Raw genomic sequence first — 19,639 nt, forward strand, 5'->3', positions numbered from 1 at the left:
TCCGCCTCCCGGGTTCAGGCAATTCTCCTGCCCCAGCCTCCTGAGTCGCTGGGATTACAGGCACGCGCCACCATGCCCAGCTAATTTTTCGTATTTTTAGTAGAGACGGGGTTTCGCCATGTTGACCAGGATGGTCTCGATCTCTTGACCTCGTGATCCACCCGCCTCGGCCTCCCACAGTGCTGGGATTACAGGCTTGAGCTACCGCGCCCGGCCTAGCGTGTGTTTCTGTATATCTCTCTCCCCACCGGCCTGGAAGCTCTGGGAGGGTAGGAACTGTGCCTTGTCTCTGTGTCTCCCTGAGCCTGGCTTGCAGCAAGTGCTCAGCAAATGCTTGTGGAATGGATGAAGGGGCAGCAGGCCGACCTGCAGGGCTGCAGTGTGGTAGGGGAGTGGGCTGGGCAGGGCAATGTCAAGGGAGGCCCCTGTGAGTAGTCTCATCTGTGTCTTGGCCCAAGGCAGAGTCTGGCACCGGGATGCTCAGGCACAGACTTCAGAGAGCCCTGCCCTAGCCTTGCTGTGGAGCCAGGCCTTTTCAGAAGGGGAGTGAGGAGCTGGAGCAGCCTCCAGTGGTCGGAGCCGCGTAGGGCCCAGAGAGGGTTGTGGGGAGACAGACCAAGGACCCCAGTGGTCCCAGGAGGCCCTCACCAGAGGTTTAGTCTCTTGAGGACCTGGCTGCAGAAACAGCTGCTGAGTCTCCTGCAGAAGAAGCCAAAACCTGTCTGCTTCCTCCCTGGGTCCTGTTTGAAGAGGCTTTCCTGGGCTGCCTGTGATTCGTGGCCTTTGCCTAGGAGGAAGGCAGGCAGTCCCTTCAGTGCAGGCAAAAGCTGAGCCTGGAGGCTTAATCCTTTTCCGGCTTTGCTCATGACTGTTTTTTCTCCACATTAGCAGCCCAACACCCACCCCTCCTTGCAAAGCCAACTTTGCTATCCCAGCTTCGCATGGACACCCTGTGGGCATCTGGGGCTTTGGGGGAGGGAAGCAATCAAGGCAGAAGCCTGGACAGAGCCCTGAGAGTGCCTCAAAGGGGCTGAAAGGATTCCTCTTACACATATCCCTTTAAAAGTATCTCAGTATTGGCATTTTTACTGTGTGAAATCTCAAACTGCAGGTAGCTTGAACCCTGGCCAAGCTTCTGATCCAGAGCAGCTTGATGGCTGAGACCCCTGGGACTCGTGACTCTCTGGCTTGTTGGCCTGGGCTCTGCATTTCAGAGCTGAAGTTCAGTCCAGAGAAGTGATGGTCCAGGGACTCTGGATTGGGAATGGGCTGACCATAGGATCTCTTGTTTGCTCTCTCATGCTCCCAGGGAAAATAACGCTTGTGGAAGTCAGGTCTACGTCTGTTGTATCAGAGCCTCCTTCCTTATTGGTTTGCAAACCCCCAATAGGGCTTATGTGCCCCGTGGCTTATAGAAATGGGTACACTGGCCTGTGCGTGAAGTCCCGGTTGGTAGGGTGCGTGTGCTATTGTAGATGGGGTCCAGAGGGAAGGTTTGTCTAGGGGCCTGGGTGACTCTAGCCGGCCCAAGATGACACTTCCAGGCCACCTACCCAGTCTGACTGTATGTGGAGACCTGAGAATGTCTGAGAGAGCTTTTCAGGATGTGAGCCCAGATGAGGGGGCCAGATGGGCCATGCTGTGCTCCCCTGGGAGAGGGGAGGTGCTTGTTATGGCTCCCTGGCATCCTGGCCAGACCTTAGTATCTTGAGACCCAGCCATGTCAGGGCATGAGGTAAACAGACCCATAGGCTTATGTCCTTGGCCACAGTCTAGGTGGGGGCGGAAGCCTGGAAAAGTGGGGTGGAGGGCAACAGTGGAGCTGGCACTTTTCCAGTTGGCCTACATGTGGTGTGGGGCAGCAGGTGACAATCAAGGGCAGGTGGCTTGTGGGCCCGCAGGGAGAAGGATTTGTGTTCCATATAGGTGGAGAGGGACTGGGGCCAGGGGTGGGGTGGGGTCCCAGGCTGGGCCTTTTCACTTCATCCCAGCATATTGAGGAGCTCTGATGTGCATCAGAGAGCCCAGAAGTCAGGAGCAGGCAGGAGCCCAAGGCAGGAATGCTGGCTGTGAGTGTCGCCTCTGCCCAGGCATGGTTCTGACTCACCTTGGGTGCAGTCTTGAATGAGCATCCCGACAGGCAGATACAAACCGAGTGCAAGGTACAACGGTCTGCCAGCCCTGCCCCGTGGAGCCTGCTGTCTGCTGGGGATGACGAAGCAGGCACCTGGGATTGTGTGTGCCATGCACACTGTGTTAGAGGCTCGTAGTTCAGCTCCTGTCTCAGCTCTGGGGTCAGGGAAGGTTTTCTGGTGGAAGCAGTGTCTGCAACCTGAAAGATTAATAGGACCTGGCCAGATGAAGAGAGTGAGAAGATGTCCTAGGAAGGGGTACACCCTGGTCAAGGACCTGGAAACAAAGCAAGTAGAGCACGTTGGAGGCCCTGGCTCAAGCATGGACTGTTGAGAGAGGTGGCGGGAGCCAAGGTCTTCAGGGACTTGTGGACAGAGCAGGGAGTTTAGACTTTGTCCTAAGACAGCTCAGAGAACTGACTCACTTGGAGACTCAGGGCCTTGTTTGAGCCTGTCTTGCCCTTGGGTGACAGACATATGACCTTTGACACCCCTCTTCCTAGTGCTGAGCTTGTGAGGACGGGGATGGCCCAGGCCAAAACAGTGGGAGCTTGAAACATTAGCCTCCAAGGGCAGGGGCCCTCAGGTTGACTCTCACCCCCAGGTCAGAGCTGAGCCCCTGCAGCTGCTGAGATCAAGTTAGCATCTCCTCCCTGGCCCATGTGACCTTGACTCACAACAGTCTTGCTTCTCAAATGGACACACTGATTGCCCCAAGTGGACTAGTGAGTGTCCTTGGCACTCCCGTGGCCACTGCCTGACCCCTTGCCCTGTGGTGATAGCTCACTGGCTTCTCCTGAGGTCGGCCAGCCAGTGTGGGGTATGTGGCTGGGCTGCTAATGGCACTTGGGGAGCAGTATGTATTTGAGCTGACATCACGGAAGAGGTGGTGTCACCATCACCACTGAACACCCAGAGGCCTTTCTAGTATCTTCCCTCATATGTCTGCAAAATAAAGATGTGGGGTCAGCACTGTTTTGTTTTCTTGGTGCACACTGCTTTCCTATATAGAGTGAAAGTGCTTCTTACCATAGAACTTCCTGAAAGCCTGCTAGATCCCAGGCCTTGATCTTGACCGTTGCCTTCTCTTTGGCCCATAGTACCTGTGGATCTGGTCAAGGATTGGTTGCAGCAGAGAGGAGCCTGGAGAAATAGAAAAGTGAATAGAGCATGACAGACAGTCAAACAGACTGACAGGGCAGGTTGCAGTGTCTGGGGCCACGTGGTGACGGTGGGTTTCCTTTGCAGTGTTCCTGCATCCGTTGTCAGAGGCCCTGCAGCTGGTCCCAGGGCTGAGCTGCTGGCAGGAGTTCATTACATCCTCTTTCCTGCAACCTCGGGGACTAGGCCTGTAGTTCAGCAGCCTTTGGAGGTGTTGTCCTTCCTCTTCCTCAGTGTGAGGAAGGGCAGTTTGACTTCCACCTGAGGGACAGGGCAGTAGGGGTGGGATAGAAGAAATGGGAGGAAGTGGCATAATCCTGACCCCGAGTTGTAGGCTGGGAGGAGCCCATGGGGTCTGAGAGCTGGAGGCACCACCAGCAGCAACTTAGCCCGGGGTGGGGTTGCAGGAGCTGAAGAGTCTAGGCCCAGAGCAGGGGCTAGAGTGGGTAGTGCAGGAGGAAGTGTTTTAGGCCTCCCTGCAGGTAGACCTCACACATCTGCTGACCCCTCTGTGGTGAGACCCTTCCCTGCCCTCCCTTCCTGTAGGGTCAAAGGTCTCAACTGTATTTGGGGAGAATGGGAGAGAGCACCTGCCAAAGGTTCAGGCAGGGAGTAAGGGGCTTCCCAGTGCTAATGAGGAAGGATATCTGTGTCTAGAAAACCCTTGCTTGGAGGTGGTGTGGAGTGTGCTGTGGAAGGGAGGTGTATGAAGAGGGGTCTGGGGTCTTAGAGGCATGTCTTGGGGATAAGGAAGAAGAGCTTGATCTTAGAGTTAGACAGACCTGGGTTCTAGTCCTGGCTTGCCTCATAATGACTGTGTGACCATAGGCAACTTACATAGCCCCTCTGAGCTTCATCCAGCTAACCTGTAAATACCTGCAACACCTACTTTATAAGGCCATGGTGGGAATTTAAAGGATGCAAAGCATGTAGCATGTACAACTTGCCTGGCACAGGTACACCATCACCATCATCATTACTCCTGTGACTACTTAGTGCCCTGCTGCCTAGGTGTGCCCCTCCAGCCTTCCTCCCACGTTGCCAGTATCTTCCACTCTTCTCTCCACCCCCAGCCAATGACCTTTCTTCTCTGAGATTTCAGGCCTGAGTGTCCATGCCCCTGGCATCCTTAGCTCCTCAGTGAGGGTAACAGAGAGGCCTCTGCAGCAGGAAGCTTCTGGGGTGATTCAGCCTTCCCCATACCAGCTCCCTTGATTTTTTCAAAGCAAGTCTCTATCTCAGCTTCAGAGGCTGCTGTGGTGCCCTAAATGATGGCCCTCCTTGATATACAGGGTGAGAGTGGGAGGCGGGCCAGCTCAGCCCAGCTCCGCCAGGCCTGACCATACAGCTGAGGGTAAGCCCCTGTAAAACCTGCGTCTGGCCTCTGGCCCCTGCGCTTTGCCCTGGGCAGAAGCAGGCTAGTCCTGGAGCTTTTGGCTCTACCCTTTCTCCTCCTGTGAGAGGCGCTGGAACAGCCATCAGATTCACACTGGCACGTGCATCCAGACCTGCCCGCCACGTGGACCTTCCCTTGCTCCAGGCCTTAAGCCCGTGCTGTGGCTCACAAGGCGACAGGGCTGTGACAGAGGAAGGCGTGAGTGTATGTGAGCAGCCACTGAAGGGGCTCGCAGCCCCCTGGAGGCACGTGGGCCTGCCAGGCTGGAGCACATTCTTCCTTCCTCTGTCTTGCTTCTGCAGACACGCAATTCTAGTTCTGTGGGCTCGATGTTCCCTCGGAGAGGCGGAGCCAGACGGTCCCACCCTGCAGCTTCACGGGGGTGCCCAGTGTGATTTTGGGTCCCTGCTCTGAATTAGGTTGGCTGTCAGGGAAAGCGAGTTTAAAAGCAAGAGAAAGGTTATTTTTCTGGCCCCCAGCTCTCTACTTCTTGTCTGAATCACCCCACTCGCCCTCTTGCTGGGGATCAGGGTAACTTGGATTCCCTCCTACTCTCTGTGCCTCTCCCTCCCTCTGGTTTCATATATGAGAAGACAAAGGCTGCACGTGAGGAGGGTCTTTCTAACTCTCTTCAAGCCCTGGGAGCTGAGGAAGGAAATGGAGGAGGAAGTTACTCCCTTTCTGGGTGCTGGGTGAAAGTGAAAGATAGGGAGGGGGCCTCTGTGAGTCACGCAGGCGGGCAGGAGGCAGGCAGGCTCCAGGAGCGCAGGGGCTGGGGAGCTGCGGAAGCCTGCAGTGGAGCGATAGGCTGGGAGGGGCATTCCCGGTGCTGGGGGCAGGCCGCACTGGGTGTAGTCGGGACTCTGTGCCCGCCCAGCCCTGCCCTCCGCTGCTCCCTGCGGGTTTCCTGGGAGCTGCTGGGGTTGCTAACAATAACCTGGAGCATCTAGGGCCTGAGATTTCCTCTTCTGAGCTGCCCGAGCTGTCTTCCCCTCCTCCCTGGTACCAGAATCTTACTGGGGAAAGAGGTGGGCCATGTAGCTCCCACCCCCACCAACTTCCCAGGAAAAAAAACAAAACCCAATCAGCACTCTGAGGGAAGAAAAAGTCTTTAAAAATACATGCAAGCAGCTATGTAAGTTGTAAAATATGGGTCTAGATTCTGTTGTATAGCAACCGTTTTAAAAAATCAAGTTACAAAACTAAAACAAAAACTGTGTACTTTAGTCATGACAGTATCATGGAGAAACCTTCTGGAACTGAGTTCTAGCAATCTGCACCCTCTACGATCTGAGTTATACTATTTGCCAGGGGCTCTTCAGCAGTGGAAGGGGCTGGGGTTGGGCAAGGGTGGGATCAGCTGCTGACCAGCTCTTGGCCTGGATCCTGCCTCCAGCCTGCCAGGGTTGCAAAACAGGTTCTGTGCAAGTTTGGGGAAGACTCTGGCAGCCAGAGCCCCACCCAGTAGCTCTTCCCAGGGTGGGGCTAGGACTGCACACACCCTCCTGGGGCCTTACCTGCAGGCCTCGGTGCAATGGATGGTGAGTCTGACCCAGGGCCCTGGACTTTTACAAGGGCCTGGTGGGACTTCCAACCCTGTGGCTGCACAGGAGGAGTGGCCATGTCGGGAATGACCCTGTCCTCTACACTTCCCCATCCTGAGATGTGCTCGGAGTGTCAGAGGACGCACTGGCTGGACAAAGATCCTTCTGGGTCTGGTGGGAGGCTCCTGCATAGACAGATGTGTGCCAGGAGGACCAGGTCTGGCCCACCCAGGGGGCTGGGTCCTGGGTTAAGAGCAGAGGGGAACCCAGTATGGCTTTTGCTGCCCCTTTCTCAGCTGGGCTGGAGGGGCTTGGGCTGGATGTCAGCTCCACTTGTCCCTCAGAATGTGCCTTTATGCAGTGCACAAATAACACAGCCAGATGCAGGCAGTCCTGGAGCTGAACCAGGAGGGTGAGGTGGTGGAACAAGAGAGTCACAGTGCCCTGGGAGGTGCAGCTGATTCTCCTGCCCTCCTGGCAGCTCCCCTGCAGGTCCTGGCTCCTGCCTCAACAATGCTACTCTGTGACTTTGGGCCTGTCCCTGTGATATGCGGTGGTGGGACCGAAGGCCCTTGGAGGCCCCTTTTCTTACACTTGTGCTGACATTCGGGCATCTTGGGAGGCTGTGGCTGACACTATCCCTGCCCTTCCCTCTGCAGGCACCAGGACTCTGTGGAGCATCATGAACTGAGAAGAGTAACTGAGCCCCAGAGCCTCTCTGGAAGAGGAAGGAAGAGCCGGCAGTTCTTTATCCCAGTGCCCGACCACATTGTCCAGCATCTTCCTCTGCCCCTGCTCTGCCCTCCCTGGCCCCTGGACTAGAGCCCAGCTTCCAGCAGGACATTTCACCAGGGGATGGGCGACTGGTGAAGTGGATCTCACTGCCAGGGCTCAGTTGGCCACATCATGAACCTCCAGGCCCAGCCCAAGGCTCAGAACAAGCGGAAGCGTTCCCTCTTCAGCAGCCAGGAACCAGCTCCCAAGGAGCAGCCCCCTCCCCTGCAGCCCCCCCAGCAGTCCATCAGAGTGAAGGAGGAGCAGTACGTGGGACATGAGGGCCAAGGAGGGGCAGCCTCCACCTCTCAGCCTGTGGAACTGGCCCCTCCTAGCAGCCTGGCCCTGCTGAACTCTGTGGTGTATGGGCCTGAGCGGACCTCGGCAGCCATGCTGTCCCAGCAGGTGGCCTCAGTAAAGTGGCCCAACTCTGTGATGGCTCCAGGGCGGGGCCCAGATCGCGGAGGAGGTGGGGGTGTCAGTGACGGCAGCTGGCAGCAGCAGCCAGGCCAGCCTCCTCCCCATTCAACATGGAACTGCCACAGTCTGTCCCTCTACAGTGCACCCAAGGGGAGCCCTCATCCTGGAGTGGGAGTCCCGACTTACTATAACCACCCTGAGGCACTGAAGCGGGAGAAAGCAGGGGGCCCACAGCTGGACCGCTATGGAAATGTGCGGCCAATGATGCCACAGAAGGTGCAGCTGGAGGTAGGGCGGCCCCAGGCACCCCTGAATTCTTTCCATGCAGCCAAGAAACCCCCAAACCAGTCGCTGCCCCTGCAACCCTTCCAGCTGGCATTTGGCCACCAGGTGAACCGGCAGGTCTTCCGGCAGGGCCCACCGCCCCCAAACCCAGTGGCCGCCTTCCCCCCGCAGAAGCAGCAACAGCAGCATCAGCAGCAGCAACAGCATCAGCAGCAGCAACAGCAGCAGCAGCAGGCGGCCCTACCCCAGATGCCACTCTTTGAGAACTTCTACCCCATGCAGCAGCCACCCTCACAGCAACCCCAGGACTTTGGCCTGCAGCCAGCTGGGCCACTAGGACAGTCCCACCTGGCTCACCACAGCATGGCACCCTACCCCTTCCCCCCAAACCCTGATATGAACCCAGAACTGCGCAAGGCCCTCCTGCAGGAGTCAGCCCCGCAGCCGGCGCTACCTCAGGTCCAGATCCCTTTCCCTCGCCGCTCTCGCCGCCTCTCTAAGGAGGGTATCCTGCCTCCCACTGCCCTGGATGGGGCTGGCACCCAACCTGGGCAGGAGCCCACTGGCAACCTGTTCCTACATCACTGGCCCCTACAGCAGCCACCACCTGGCGCCCTGGGGCAGCCCCATCCTGAAGCACTGGGATTCCCGCTGGAGCTGAGGGAGTCGCAGTTATTGCCTGATGGGGAGAGACTAGCACCCAATGGCCGGGAGCGAGAGGCTCCTGCCATGGGCATCGAGGAGGGCATGAGGGCAGTGAGCACAGGGGACTGTGGGCAGGTGCTACGGGGCGGCGTGATCCAGAGCACGAGACGGAGGCGCCGGGCATCCCAGGAGGCCAATTTGCTGACCCTGGCCCAGAAGGCGGTGGAGCTGGCCTCGCTGCAGAATGCAAAGGTGAGAGTGGCATGGGGTGGAGCCAGACCTGGCAGAGGACATCAGGCTGATAGGTGGGAGGCTGCAGGATTTGCTTTTTGCCTAGGGACAGGCAGACTTTGCCCTAGCCAACTGCCTGTGGGGAAATAGTACAAAGACCACCCTTCACCTTGCCGCATGGTTCTTGCTTACTTTCTTTCGCAGGAATTTTTTTTGAATAATTAGATACTATTTCATGTGCCACCCACTGCGCAGGCCAAACAAAACCCATCTGTAAGCCACCTGTGGCAGGAGATGGCCATTTGTGGACCCTTGCTCTAGGCCAGGGTGGAAGGGCCTGGAAGAAGGCAGGTTGTGGAGGGTATGTATGTATGTATGTATTGAGATGGAATCTTACTCTGTCACTCAGGCTAGAGTGCTGTGGTGCAATCTCAACTCACTGCAGCCTCTGCCTCCCAGGTTCAAGTGATTCTCCCACCTCAGCCTCCCCAGTAGCTGGGATTACAGGCACTTGCCAGCACGCCTGACATATTTTTGTATTTTTAGTAGAGACTGGGTTTTGCCATGTTGGCCAGGCTGGTCTCAAACTCCTGATCTCAGATGATCCACCCACCTCAGCCTCCTAAAGTGCTGGGATTATAGGTGTGAGCCACCGCACCCAGCCTCACACTGTTCTCTTCTATAGTAAATGCTTCTGACTGGGTGTGGTGGCTCACACCTGTAATCCTAGCACTTTAGGAGGCCAAGGTGGACAGATGACCTAAGGACAGGAGTTCAAGATCAGCCTGGCCAACACAGTGAAACCCCATCTCTACTAAAAATATAAAAATTAGCTGGGCATGGTGGCGCACACCTGTAATTCTAGCTACTGGGGAGGCTCAGTCACGAGAATCACTTGAACTTGAGAGGTGGAGGTTGCAGTGAGCCGAGATCCCGGCACTGCACTCCAGCCTGGGCAACAGAGCGAGACTTCATCTCAAAAAACAAACAAACAGACAAATAAATCAAAGTGCTTCTCACCATAAAACTTCCTGGAAGCCTGCTAGGTCCCAGGTCTTGGTATTGACTGTTGACTTCTCCTTGGCCTAGGAGTACCTATGGTCTGGTCAAGGACTGGAGAGTATTTAGAAGTGTGGTAGGAAGCTGGGCTCAGTGATTCACACCTGTAATCCTGGCACTGTGGGAGGCCAAGGTGGTTGGATCACTTGAGATCAGGAGTTCAAGACTAGCCTGGCCAACACGGCAAAACCCCATCTCTACAAAAAAATACAAAAATTAGCCAGGTGTGGTGGTGCATACCTGTAATCCCAGCTACTGGGGAAGCTGAGGTGGGAGAATTGTTTGAACCCTGGAGGCAGAGGTTGCAGTGAGCCAAGATCGTGCCACTGCACTCCAGCCTGGGTGACAGTGAGACCCTGTCTGCAAAAAAAAAAAAAAAAAAAATTTGTTGGAGAAAAGCTGGTCAGGGAAAAGCCAAATTGTGAGATCATTGGGAGCCACTGACTAAGTGGGAATGAGGGTCCCAGATCAAATCAGAATTTATCTTTTATTTGTTTGTTTATATATTTATTTATTGAGACAGGGTGTCACTGTCACCCAGGCAATCCTCCTACCTCAGCCTCCTGAGTAGCTGGGGCGTTTGCCACCACGCTCAGCTAATTTAGCTTTATTTTCTGTAGAGACGGAGTCTCACTGTGTGGCCTAGGCTGGTCTTGAATTTGTGGCTTCAAGCGATCCTTTTGCCTTGTCCTCCCAAAGTGCAGGTATTTTAGGCGTGAGCCACTGCGCCTGGCTGTGACTTTATCTTTTAAACTGCACGTCTGTTCCCGTCTTCTCCAGGATGTCAGTGGCTCTGAAGAGAAGCGGAGAAGTGTATTGGCCTCAACTACCAAGTGTGAGGTGGAGTTTTCTGAGCCTGCTTTAGCCACCAAGCGAGCGCGAGAAGACAGCGGGATGGTACCCCTCATCATCCCAGTGTCTGTGCCTGTGCGGACTGTGGACCCAACTGAGGCAGCCCAGGCTGGAAGTATTGATGAGGATGGGCAGGGTCCTGACCAGAACTCCACTGAGCACATGCCATCGGTCATCGTCACCCGCAGGCGGTCCACCCGAATTCCTGGGACAGATGCTGCAGCTCAGGTATGAGAGGCACCCCTTCTAAACACCTCCAGCACCTGAGTGCCCCTGGGGCCTAGGACCCTATGGGGAAAGGAGAACATGGAAATATAGGAAGGTATCAGGGAGCCTGTAGAGATACTATTTTTATTTTCCAAACCAAATTTCTAGATAAATGTCCAGAAGGGACATTTGGAGATGTCCCCCATCCTCATGGGGGATAAGACAGTTTTATACTTGAAATTGAAACTGCCTGGGAAATTCTATGATGTGTACATTTCTTTTTTCAGGTCAGCAAATTTTGATTGGGCCTGTGTTGGGTGCTGGGAATTAGAGATGTTTGCTTGTACTGTTACTACTGTGATCTTGACATCTCCTTCTAAGATTGAGACTTTGTCTACTTTTTCTTTAGGTTCTGTCATCATTTGTTTTATACATTTTGATGCAATGTTATTAGACGCTTATTTAGAACTGGATTAGATACTTTATGAAATTTCTTTTTATCTTAGTCTTTTTGCCTTTTATTCTTATTTTATTTTTTTTGAAAAGGAGTTTTGCTCTTGTCCCCCAGGCTGGAGTGCAATGGTGAGATCTCAGCTTAACTGCAACCTTCTGGGTTCAAGCAGTTCTTCTGCCTCAGCCTCCCGAGTGGCTGGGATTACAGGCGTGTGCCACCATGCCCGTCTAATTTTTGTATTTTTAGTAGAGACAGGGTTTCACCATGTTGGCCAGGCTGGTCTCTAACTCTTGACCTCAAGTGATCTGCCCGCCTTGGCCTCCCAAAGTGTTGGGATTACAGGCATGGGCCACCGTGCCGGGCCATTTCTTATTTTACATTAGTGAAGTTATAGGATACAAGTGTGATTTTTGTAACATGCATAGATTGTGTAGTGGTGAAGTCAGGGCTGTCAGGGTATCCATATCTGTTCCCCAAATAATGCACATTGTACCCATTAAGTAATTTCTCATTATCCACCCCTTTTGCCTTTTAAAGTCAGCTTTGTCTGATATCTTGCTTTCTTTTGGTTAGAATCTGCAGGGTGCATCTTTTCCCATCCATTTATTGTCATCTTTTCTATATCCTTCTACTTAAGTGTATCTTTCAAGTGGCATACATTGGGAATTGTTATTATCCAATCTTTTAGAGCAGTGATACAGTTTATGTCATTCTTTCTATTTATTTATTTAAAAATTAATATAAAGTCTGGGTGTGATGGCTCATGCCTGTCATCCCAGCACTTTGGGAAGCCAAGACTGGTGGATCACTTTAGGCCAGGAGTTCAAGACCAGCCTGTCCAACATGGCGAAACCCTGTCTGTACAAAAATAAAATAAAATAAAAGTAACATAACAGAAAACATGTTTATAGCATACAACATGATGTTCTGATATAATCAAGCAAATTAACATATGCATTACCTCAAATACTTATTTTTTTGTGGTGAGAACATTTAAAATCTGCTCTCTTAGCAATTTTGAAGTATGTAATACATTGTTACTAATGATAGTCATCATGTTATACTATAGATTTCCTGAACTTACTCTTTTTTCCTAACTGAAATTATGTATCCTTTGACCAGTATCTCCTCAACCCTCGGCCCATCCCCTAACCCCGGTAACCACCATTCCACTTTATGCTTCTTTGAATTCAGTTTTTTAATATTCCACTGATACAGTTTGCATTTAATGGAACTACTTAAATACTTTGGTCAAAAGTTGCCACCTGCTGTAGCTGTTTCTCATCTTGCCTTTCCTGTGTTTGCCTTTGGATTGATTTGATTTGTTATCCCATTTCCCCATTTTGTTGATTTATTAGTTATATCCTTGCATATTGCTCTTTTAATGATTACCCCAGCATTCTTCTTACCCGTATTTCTTCAAGAGAACTAAGCCCTACAGAAAGGGATTTGAGCAACTATTGCCACAATCGTCTAAAGGATGGGACATAGTTAGTACCATTTTAAAATGCATAGGAGGCCAGGTGCAGTGGCTGATTGATGCCTGTAATCCCAGCAGTTTGGGAGGCCAACGCAGGAGGATCACTTGAGCCCAGGAGTTTGAGACCAGCCTGGGCGACACAAGGAGACCTCATCTCTACCAAAAAAAAAAAAAAGTTAGCTGGGTATGGTGGTATACACCTGTAGTCCCAGCTTCTCAGGAGGCTGAGGTGGGAGGATCGCTTGAGCCCAAGAGGTCAAGGTGATAGGGAGCTATGATTGTGCCATTGCACTTCAGCCTAGGTGACAACGTGAGACCTTTTTTCAAAACAAAACAAAACAAAAAGCCAAAAAAAAAAAAAATTAAAAAACCCAAATCCTGCTAAATGCATAGGAGAGAATCTAACTTACGTATAGTGAATACCTTATGACATTAGGACTTAGTTCTTTGGTTGAGAAGGGCTGCTAGATGTTAAAACATGCATCCTTGGCTTTTTGAAATCTGTTAGTACTTTTGGCTCTTCCTAGACAACGCAAAGTTCTTGTTTTTTGTTGTTGCTTTTGTGGGGGGTGGTTTGACATGAAGTCTCACTCTGTTGCGCAGGCTGGAGTACAGTGGTGTGATTTCAGTTCACTGCAGCCTCCACCTCCCGGGTTCAAGTGATTCTTCCACCTCAGCCTTGTGAGTAGCTGGGACTACAAGTGCAGGCCACCATGCTCTACTAATTTTTTTGTATTTTTAGTCAAGATAGAGTTTCACAATGTTGGCCAGGCTGGTCTGGAACTCCTAACCTCAGGTGATCCACCTGCCTTACCCTCCCAAAGTGCTGGGATTACAGGTGTGAGCCACTGCACCTGGCCTGGACAACGCAAAGTTCTTACAACACTTTAATGTCATTTTCCACCAATACCTAACTTTTAGCATTATCGACATGCATTTACATTCTCTCTTTATTTTAACATCAGCAGGACATTATAACATTGTTATTTATTCTAGATTTACCCCAATACTTATCCTTTTTGTTGCTTTCATTTCTTCTCATATCTCCAACTGTCATCCCTTAGCATTTCTTTTAGTATATCTGCAGTGAGGAACTTTATTAGTCTTGGATTATCTGAAAATATGTTTTTCTTTTTCTTTTTTTTTCTTTTGAGACAGAGTTTCGCTTTGTAGCCCAAGCTGGAGTGCAGTGGCACGATTTTGGCTCATGACAGCCTCAATCTCCTGCTTTCAAGCGATTCTCCCACGTCTGCCTCCCAAGTAGCTGGGACTACAGGGGTGTGCCGCCATGCCCCACTAATTTTTGTGTTTTTAGTAGAGATGGGGTTTTACCATGTTGGCCAGGCTGGTCTCAAACTCCTGACCTGAGGTGATCTGCCTGTCTCAGCCTTCCAAAATGCTGAGATTACAGGCATGAGCCATTGCACCTGGCCTGAATTACGTTATTTATTTATTTAGAGATAGGATCTCATTCCGAAGTTCAGGCTGCAGTGCAGTGGCACAATCTTGGCTCAGTGCAACCTATGTCTCCCAGGTTCAAGCAAGTCTTGTGCCTCAGCCTCCTGAGTAGCTGGGATGACAGGCACCTGCCACCATGCCTGGCAGATTTTTGTATTTTTAGTAGACATAGGGTTTTGCCATGTCGGCCAGACTGGTCTCCAACTTCTGGCCTCAAGTGATCCACCTGCCTTGGCCTCCCAAAGTGCTGAGATTACAGGTGTGAGCCACCACACCTGGCCCTGAATTACTTTAATCAGAGGTTGAAATGAGATGATTTGAAGCTAGGCTTTATTCCATGTAGGGACTAGTCTATTTCTGATTCACCTTTATTCTGGATGAAAAGTGAGTACCAGCCCTTTTTGGAGGCCCAATCCAAAGCCTGGGGTTTACCAAGCTCTCCTTCCTTGGCAAGCCCTAAACTTCAGGATTTTGTTTGTTTGTTTTTTGATTTTTTTGAGAGGGAGTCTCTCTCTGTCACCCTGGCTAGAGTACAGTGGAGTGATCTCGACTCACTGCAACCTCCATCTCCTGGGTTCAAGCGATTCTTCTGCCTCAGCCTCCCAAGCAGCTGGGATTACAGACACCCATCACCACACTCAGCTAATTTTTGTATCTTTAGTAGAGATGGGATTTTGCCATGTTGGCCAGGCTGGTCTCGAACTCCAGACCTCAAGTAATTCGCCCACCTCGGTCTCCCAAAGTGCTGGAAATACAGGCCACCGCACCCAGCCAAACACACCCAGCCAAACTTTATTTTTTATTGTGTCAGTTCCTTAAATTTCTTAAAAGGTCTACTCAGTTTCTCAGCCTCTCAGTTGCCTCTTCCAGTAATAGCATTTACCTCTAGGGAAAGTGGAGCTTCGAATACTGGGCTGACCTCTTTAGCTTTCTTTTCTTTTCCCTTGGATCTTGGCATTTTAATTCTTTGCCAACCTATTTGCCCTCTGATATCTTCAGAAATGTGTTTTGCACGTTGAGTCCAGATTTTCTGGTTTTTCTCGGCTGGAGAATTGGCCTACATGCCTCTGTAATACACAGGGAAGCGCCAAGATGATTGTGAGCACCACAGTCTCTGCTCTCTGGGTTTCTGTTCTCTGGTTGAGGAAAAGTTTCTGGTAGAGGCTGGAGGCCTGGGCAGCTTGTTCTGAGAGTAAGCAGGAAGGAGCCTGAGTAGCTACACAGCTCAGTGCCCCTGTTTTATAGATGAGGAACTAGGTCCAGAGAAGACAAGAGGCTGTACCTCAGGTCATGCAGCCAAGTAATGTCAGAGCTAGCCCTAGAATTTGGACCTCCTAAATCCCTACACCAGGCTATGGGAGGAAGTTTGTGTTTGTTATTTATTTCATTCATTATTTATTATTCTTTGTACTATAGACACTTTCTTTCATGCATAAAAGTGGAGAGATGGGTATAATGAATGCCAGTGTTTAGCCATCACCCAGATCTCACAGTTATCAAATTATAGCCAGTCTTGTTTCACCTGTACCTCTACTTCTCCATGCCACCAGGTTATTTTGAAGCACATCCCGAACATTATAGCATTCCATTCATATATACCTTTCAGTTTGTATCTGAAATACATAAGGACTCTTTCTTCTTCAACGTAATCTCAACAGTATTGCCATACCTAAAAAAATGACTATTATTGTCAATTATTCAGAATAGTTTAAATCCCTTATTATAAAATTACAGATCATTAGACCTAGCTGATTTTGTTGTCGTTGTATTTCTTTCTTTACTTTTTCTTTTTTGAGATGGAGTCTCCCCCTGTTGCCCAGACTGGAGTACACTGGTGCAATTTCGGCTCACTGCTACAACCTCCACCTCCCAAGTTCAAGCGATTCCCCTGCCTCAGCCTCCTGAGTAGCTGGGATTACATGTGCCCGCCACTACGCCCGGCTAATTTTTTGTATCTTTAGTAGAGACGCAGTTTCACCATGTTGGCCAGGCTGGTCTTGAACCCCTGACTTCGTGATCTGCCCACCTCAGCCTCCCAAAGTGCTGGGATGGCATGAGCCACCACGCTTAGCCTTTTGTTGGATTTCTGTCAAGAAAGTTTGGGGGGCCTTTGGCTCCTACATTTTTTTTTTTTTTAACTGTGCAATCATATTGTTTCCCTAAGGGCAGAAGAATGAACAGTTTCATTTCATTCTAATTTGTAGAAGGGAAAAGAGGACACAAATGGGTGAAGGACATGTCCAGAGCCTCAGGAGTCAGGGCCCTCTGCTGGAAGGTGTTTATGGGAGCGAGAGCCATGGCAGGGAAATAGCTCATTATTCTAAGGCCCACTCAGTCAACATGGCCAACCTTACCTGTTATACTGAGTACGCATAGGGATAACCTGGGGTTACTTACCCTGTAGGACTCCGTTCTCTGCCTTTGAGATTATAGGGATGGAGCAAAGGAAAGCCTCTGTTCTCTTATAGTCCTTTCTATTCTAGATAGAGGCCTGTGAGGCATGCCTAGCAGGGAGAAGTAGGAGGGCTAACCTTTGACAGTATGCATGGGCTAGCCTTTTGCGTAGTCTGATTAATACTGTGAGAACAAAAGTTCTGCAAGGAACAGTCCATTCCATCTTTTTTTCTTTCTCCTTTTTGTTTTTTGAGTTAGAGTCCAGTTCTGTCGCCTAGGCTGGAGTGCAGTGGCACAATCTCAGCTCACTGCAACCTCCACCTCCCGGATCCAAGTGATTCTTGTGCTTCAGCCTCCTGAGTAGCTGAAATTATAGGCGCCCACCACCACACCTGGCTAATTTTTGTGTTTTAGTAGAGACAGGATTTTGCCATGTTGGTCAGGCTGGTCTGGAACTCTGGCCTCAAGTGATTCCCCCACCTCAGCCTCACAAAGTGCTGTGATTACAGGTGTCAGCCACTACACCTGGCCTCGTCCATTCCATTTTGTAGTCCCATGCCCAACTCACTCTTAGCACACAGTAGGAGCTTTCATCTAATGCAGAGCCTGGCGTGTAAGTAGTGATAACAGCCAGTGTTTACTGAGGTATCAGATGATATTGTCAATAATTTCCATGTATTAATTCATGTAGTCCTCATAGTTACCCCATTAAGTAGGCACTTATTAAGAATGCACCATGTTAAAAATGAAGATGCTCAAAGAGATTGAGTTTTTTGTTTTTTTTTTTAAGATGGGGTTTCACCATGTTGGTCAGGCTGGTCTTGAACTCCCGACCTCAGGTGATCCGCCGGCCTTGGCCTCCAAAGTGCTTGGATTACAGGCGTGAGCCACCACGCCCAGCCCTGGATTGAGTAATTTTAAGTGGCAGTAAAGGTGGTAGGTACCAGTCCAAGCAGTCCAGCTCCAGAGCCTGGGCCCTGAACTACTGTGCTCTCCTGCCCTGTCACACTCTACAGCAGAGCTAAGAATCAATAGCATTACAATTTTATACGATTAGTTTTAAAAAGAAAAAGGGAAAGAAAAGGAATATGTAGCAGAGAACACATGCGGCCCACAAAGCCTAAAATATTTACTCTCTGGCCTTTTACAGAAAAAGTTTGCTGACCTCTGCCCTAGAGAGGACAATAAGAAGGGCTTTTGGACCTACTCCCTTTTTCAGGCTTGCCTTGGTGGGTGTGGTGGGGAGACTTAAGTTCCAAAGGTGAGACTGGCAAGCATTGGTCAAGACTTCACTTTTCCTGGGACATGGGGGACTGAGCCGTCTTTGTTTTCTTTACTTCTCCAGGCAGAGGACATGAATGTCAAGCTGGAGGGGGAGCCTTCTGTGCGGAAACCAAAGCAGCGGCCCAGGCCGGAGCCCCTCATCATCCCCACCAAGGCGGGCACTTTCATCGCCCCTCCCGTCTACTCCAACATCACCCCATACCAGAGCCACCTGCGCTCTCCTGTGCGTCTAGCTGACCACCCCTCTGAGCGGAGCTTTGAGCTGCCCCCCTACACACCACCCCCCATCCTCAGCCCTGTGCGGGAAGGCTCTGGCCTCTACTTCAATGCCATCATATCAACCAGCAGCATCCCAGCCCCTCCTCCCATCACGCCCAAGAGTGCCCATCGCACACTGCTCCGGACTAGTGAGTGACCTCCCTCCTCAGCCATGGCAGGAGTGGGGCTGGAACACTGAGCAGGGAGGCATCGCAGCCTATGGGGCTGCTGGGGATTGGGCTGGAACACTCTAGGAGAAGGAGCTCTGCCCTGTCTTCTCTTGAGATTGAGAAGGAGGTTGTCCTGGTTCAACAAGAGGGGGCAGGTCTGCCTAGCTGCTTGAATTCAAATCTCAATTCTGTTTACCATTACATCCGCTTTCGCAAGTCACTTCAACTCCCTAGGCCTCAGTTTCTTCAGTATTAAGATGGGGATATTAGTAGTACTTGGTTGATGATGAAATTTCCAATATTCAGCTATTTTTGGATTCACAAATAGCAGAATTTTCCTTTGGTTCAACCTAATAGCCACCTCCTGGTCTCAGGTGCATTAGCACACATAAAGCTGTAGCATCATGCCTGGCCATCCAGCTTTGAGCTTTGAGCTGCCCCTGGCTCAGCTTGAACTTATCTCTAGGAGAGTTGGAAGGGGGTGTCCAGAGGCTCTTTCTCATCTGTTTGCTCATAGTTCTTTGCGGTAGATCTGGTCTCTGGGGCTCTCGAACAGTCTTTTTGGCCAAAAGTAGACATTTTGGAAATATTGGGCTGGCTTGGGTGGTGTACTGCTGAAAAATGTTGCCCACTCCACAGAGAGATCAATTTCCTCTGCAAAATGGGATAATCCAATCCCTTAGGGTGATAGAGAGGATTAAGTGGAAGTTGCTCATGAATGCCTTTGGCCCATTAACCCCTGACCTCACCCATGGTGTGGCTCTCTGGTGCCCCCTGGTGTCTGTGAGTGCAAAGCGTTTGCCCTAGACTGGCCAGCCTTCTGCCCTGCTTCCTGGGGAGGCTTCTCCCTGGCTAGGCTGTAGGAAGAAGAAATCATTGTGGAGACCAGACTGGCAGCCAGCAAGAGGTCAGTCTGTCCACGAGTATTACTGAACACTTGGGTGTAAAACCTTGAACTGGGTCCTGTGAGGGCTGCAAGAATGTACAGGACGCCATGGTCTGTTCTATAGAGAATGCAGGGTCATTAGAGAGTTGACATGAAAGCCTGGAAGTTGGAAAAACAGAGCTTCCCGGCAGTGTGGGATCTGCAGCCAGTGAGTGAAGCCCCAAGGCCTGCGGAGGCTGCTAGCCTGGGATGGTGAGGACAGCATTCTAGACGGGTGGGGCCCGAGCTGAGCCCGAGCTTGGAGGAGGGCTGGGGCAGGGAGGACACACCAGGCAGAGGAAATGACTGGTGCAAAGGCCTTTAGGTAGGACCATACAGGGAGAGTGAGGGGCCAAGAGGTAAGCAGATAGGATCCAGGTTCAGGCATGCGGATGTTGGGAGGTACCGATGGAAGTGGAACTGTCTTGAATACTGAGGGGAGGGTTGCAGGTTTTTATCTCATATTGCAGGAGAGAGTCAGTAAAGAGCAAAGATTTTTTTTTTTTTTTT

General features: G+C 51.1%; 1 protein-coding gene across 2 annotated transcripts in view; it reads left to right on the forward strand.

The window, feature by feature from the left end:
• The window catches only part of MIDEAS (mitotic deacetylase associated SANT domain protein), a 72,227-nt gene that overhangs the window by 40,490 nt on the left and 12,098 nt on the right, over positions 1 to 19,639 (forward strand). For both annotated transcript variants that reach the window (XM_017528701.2, XM_017528700.2), the window contains exons 2-4: positions 6,893 to 8,609; positions 10,428 to 10,727; positions 17,838 to 18,183. In XM_017528701.2, the coding sequence (XP_017384190.1) occupies positions 7,140 to 8,609; positions 10,428 to 10,727; positions 17,838 to 18,183 (2,116 nt within the window). In that variant the 5' untranslated portion in view covers positions 6,893 to 7,139. The remainder of the gene's footprint in view (positions 1 to 6,892; positions 8,610 to 10,427; positions 10,728 to 17,837; positions 18,184 to 19,639) is intronic.

The sequence above is a fragment of the Cebus imitator genome, unplaced genomic scaffold, assembly GCF_001604975.1.
Source record: "Cebus imitator isolate Cc_AM_T3 unplaced genomic scaffold, Cebus_imitator-1.0 Scaffold54, whole genome shotgun sequence".
Taxonomy (NCBI): domain Eukaryota; kingdom Metazoa; phylum Chordata; class Mammalia; order Primates; family Cebidae; genus Cebus; species Cebus imitator.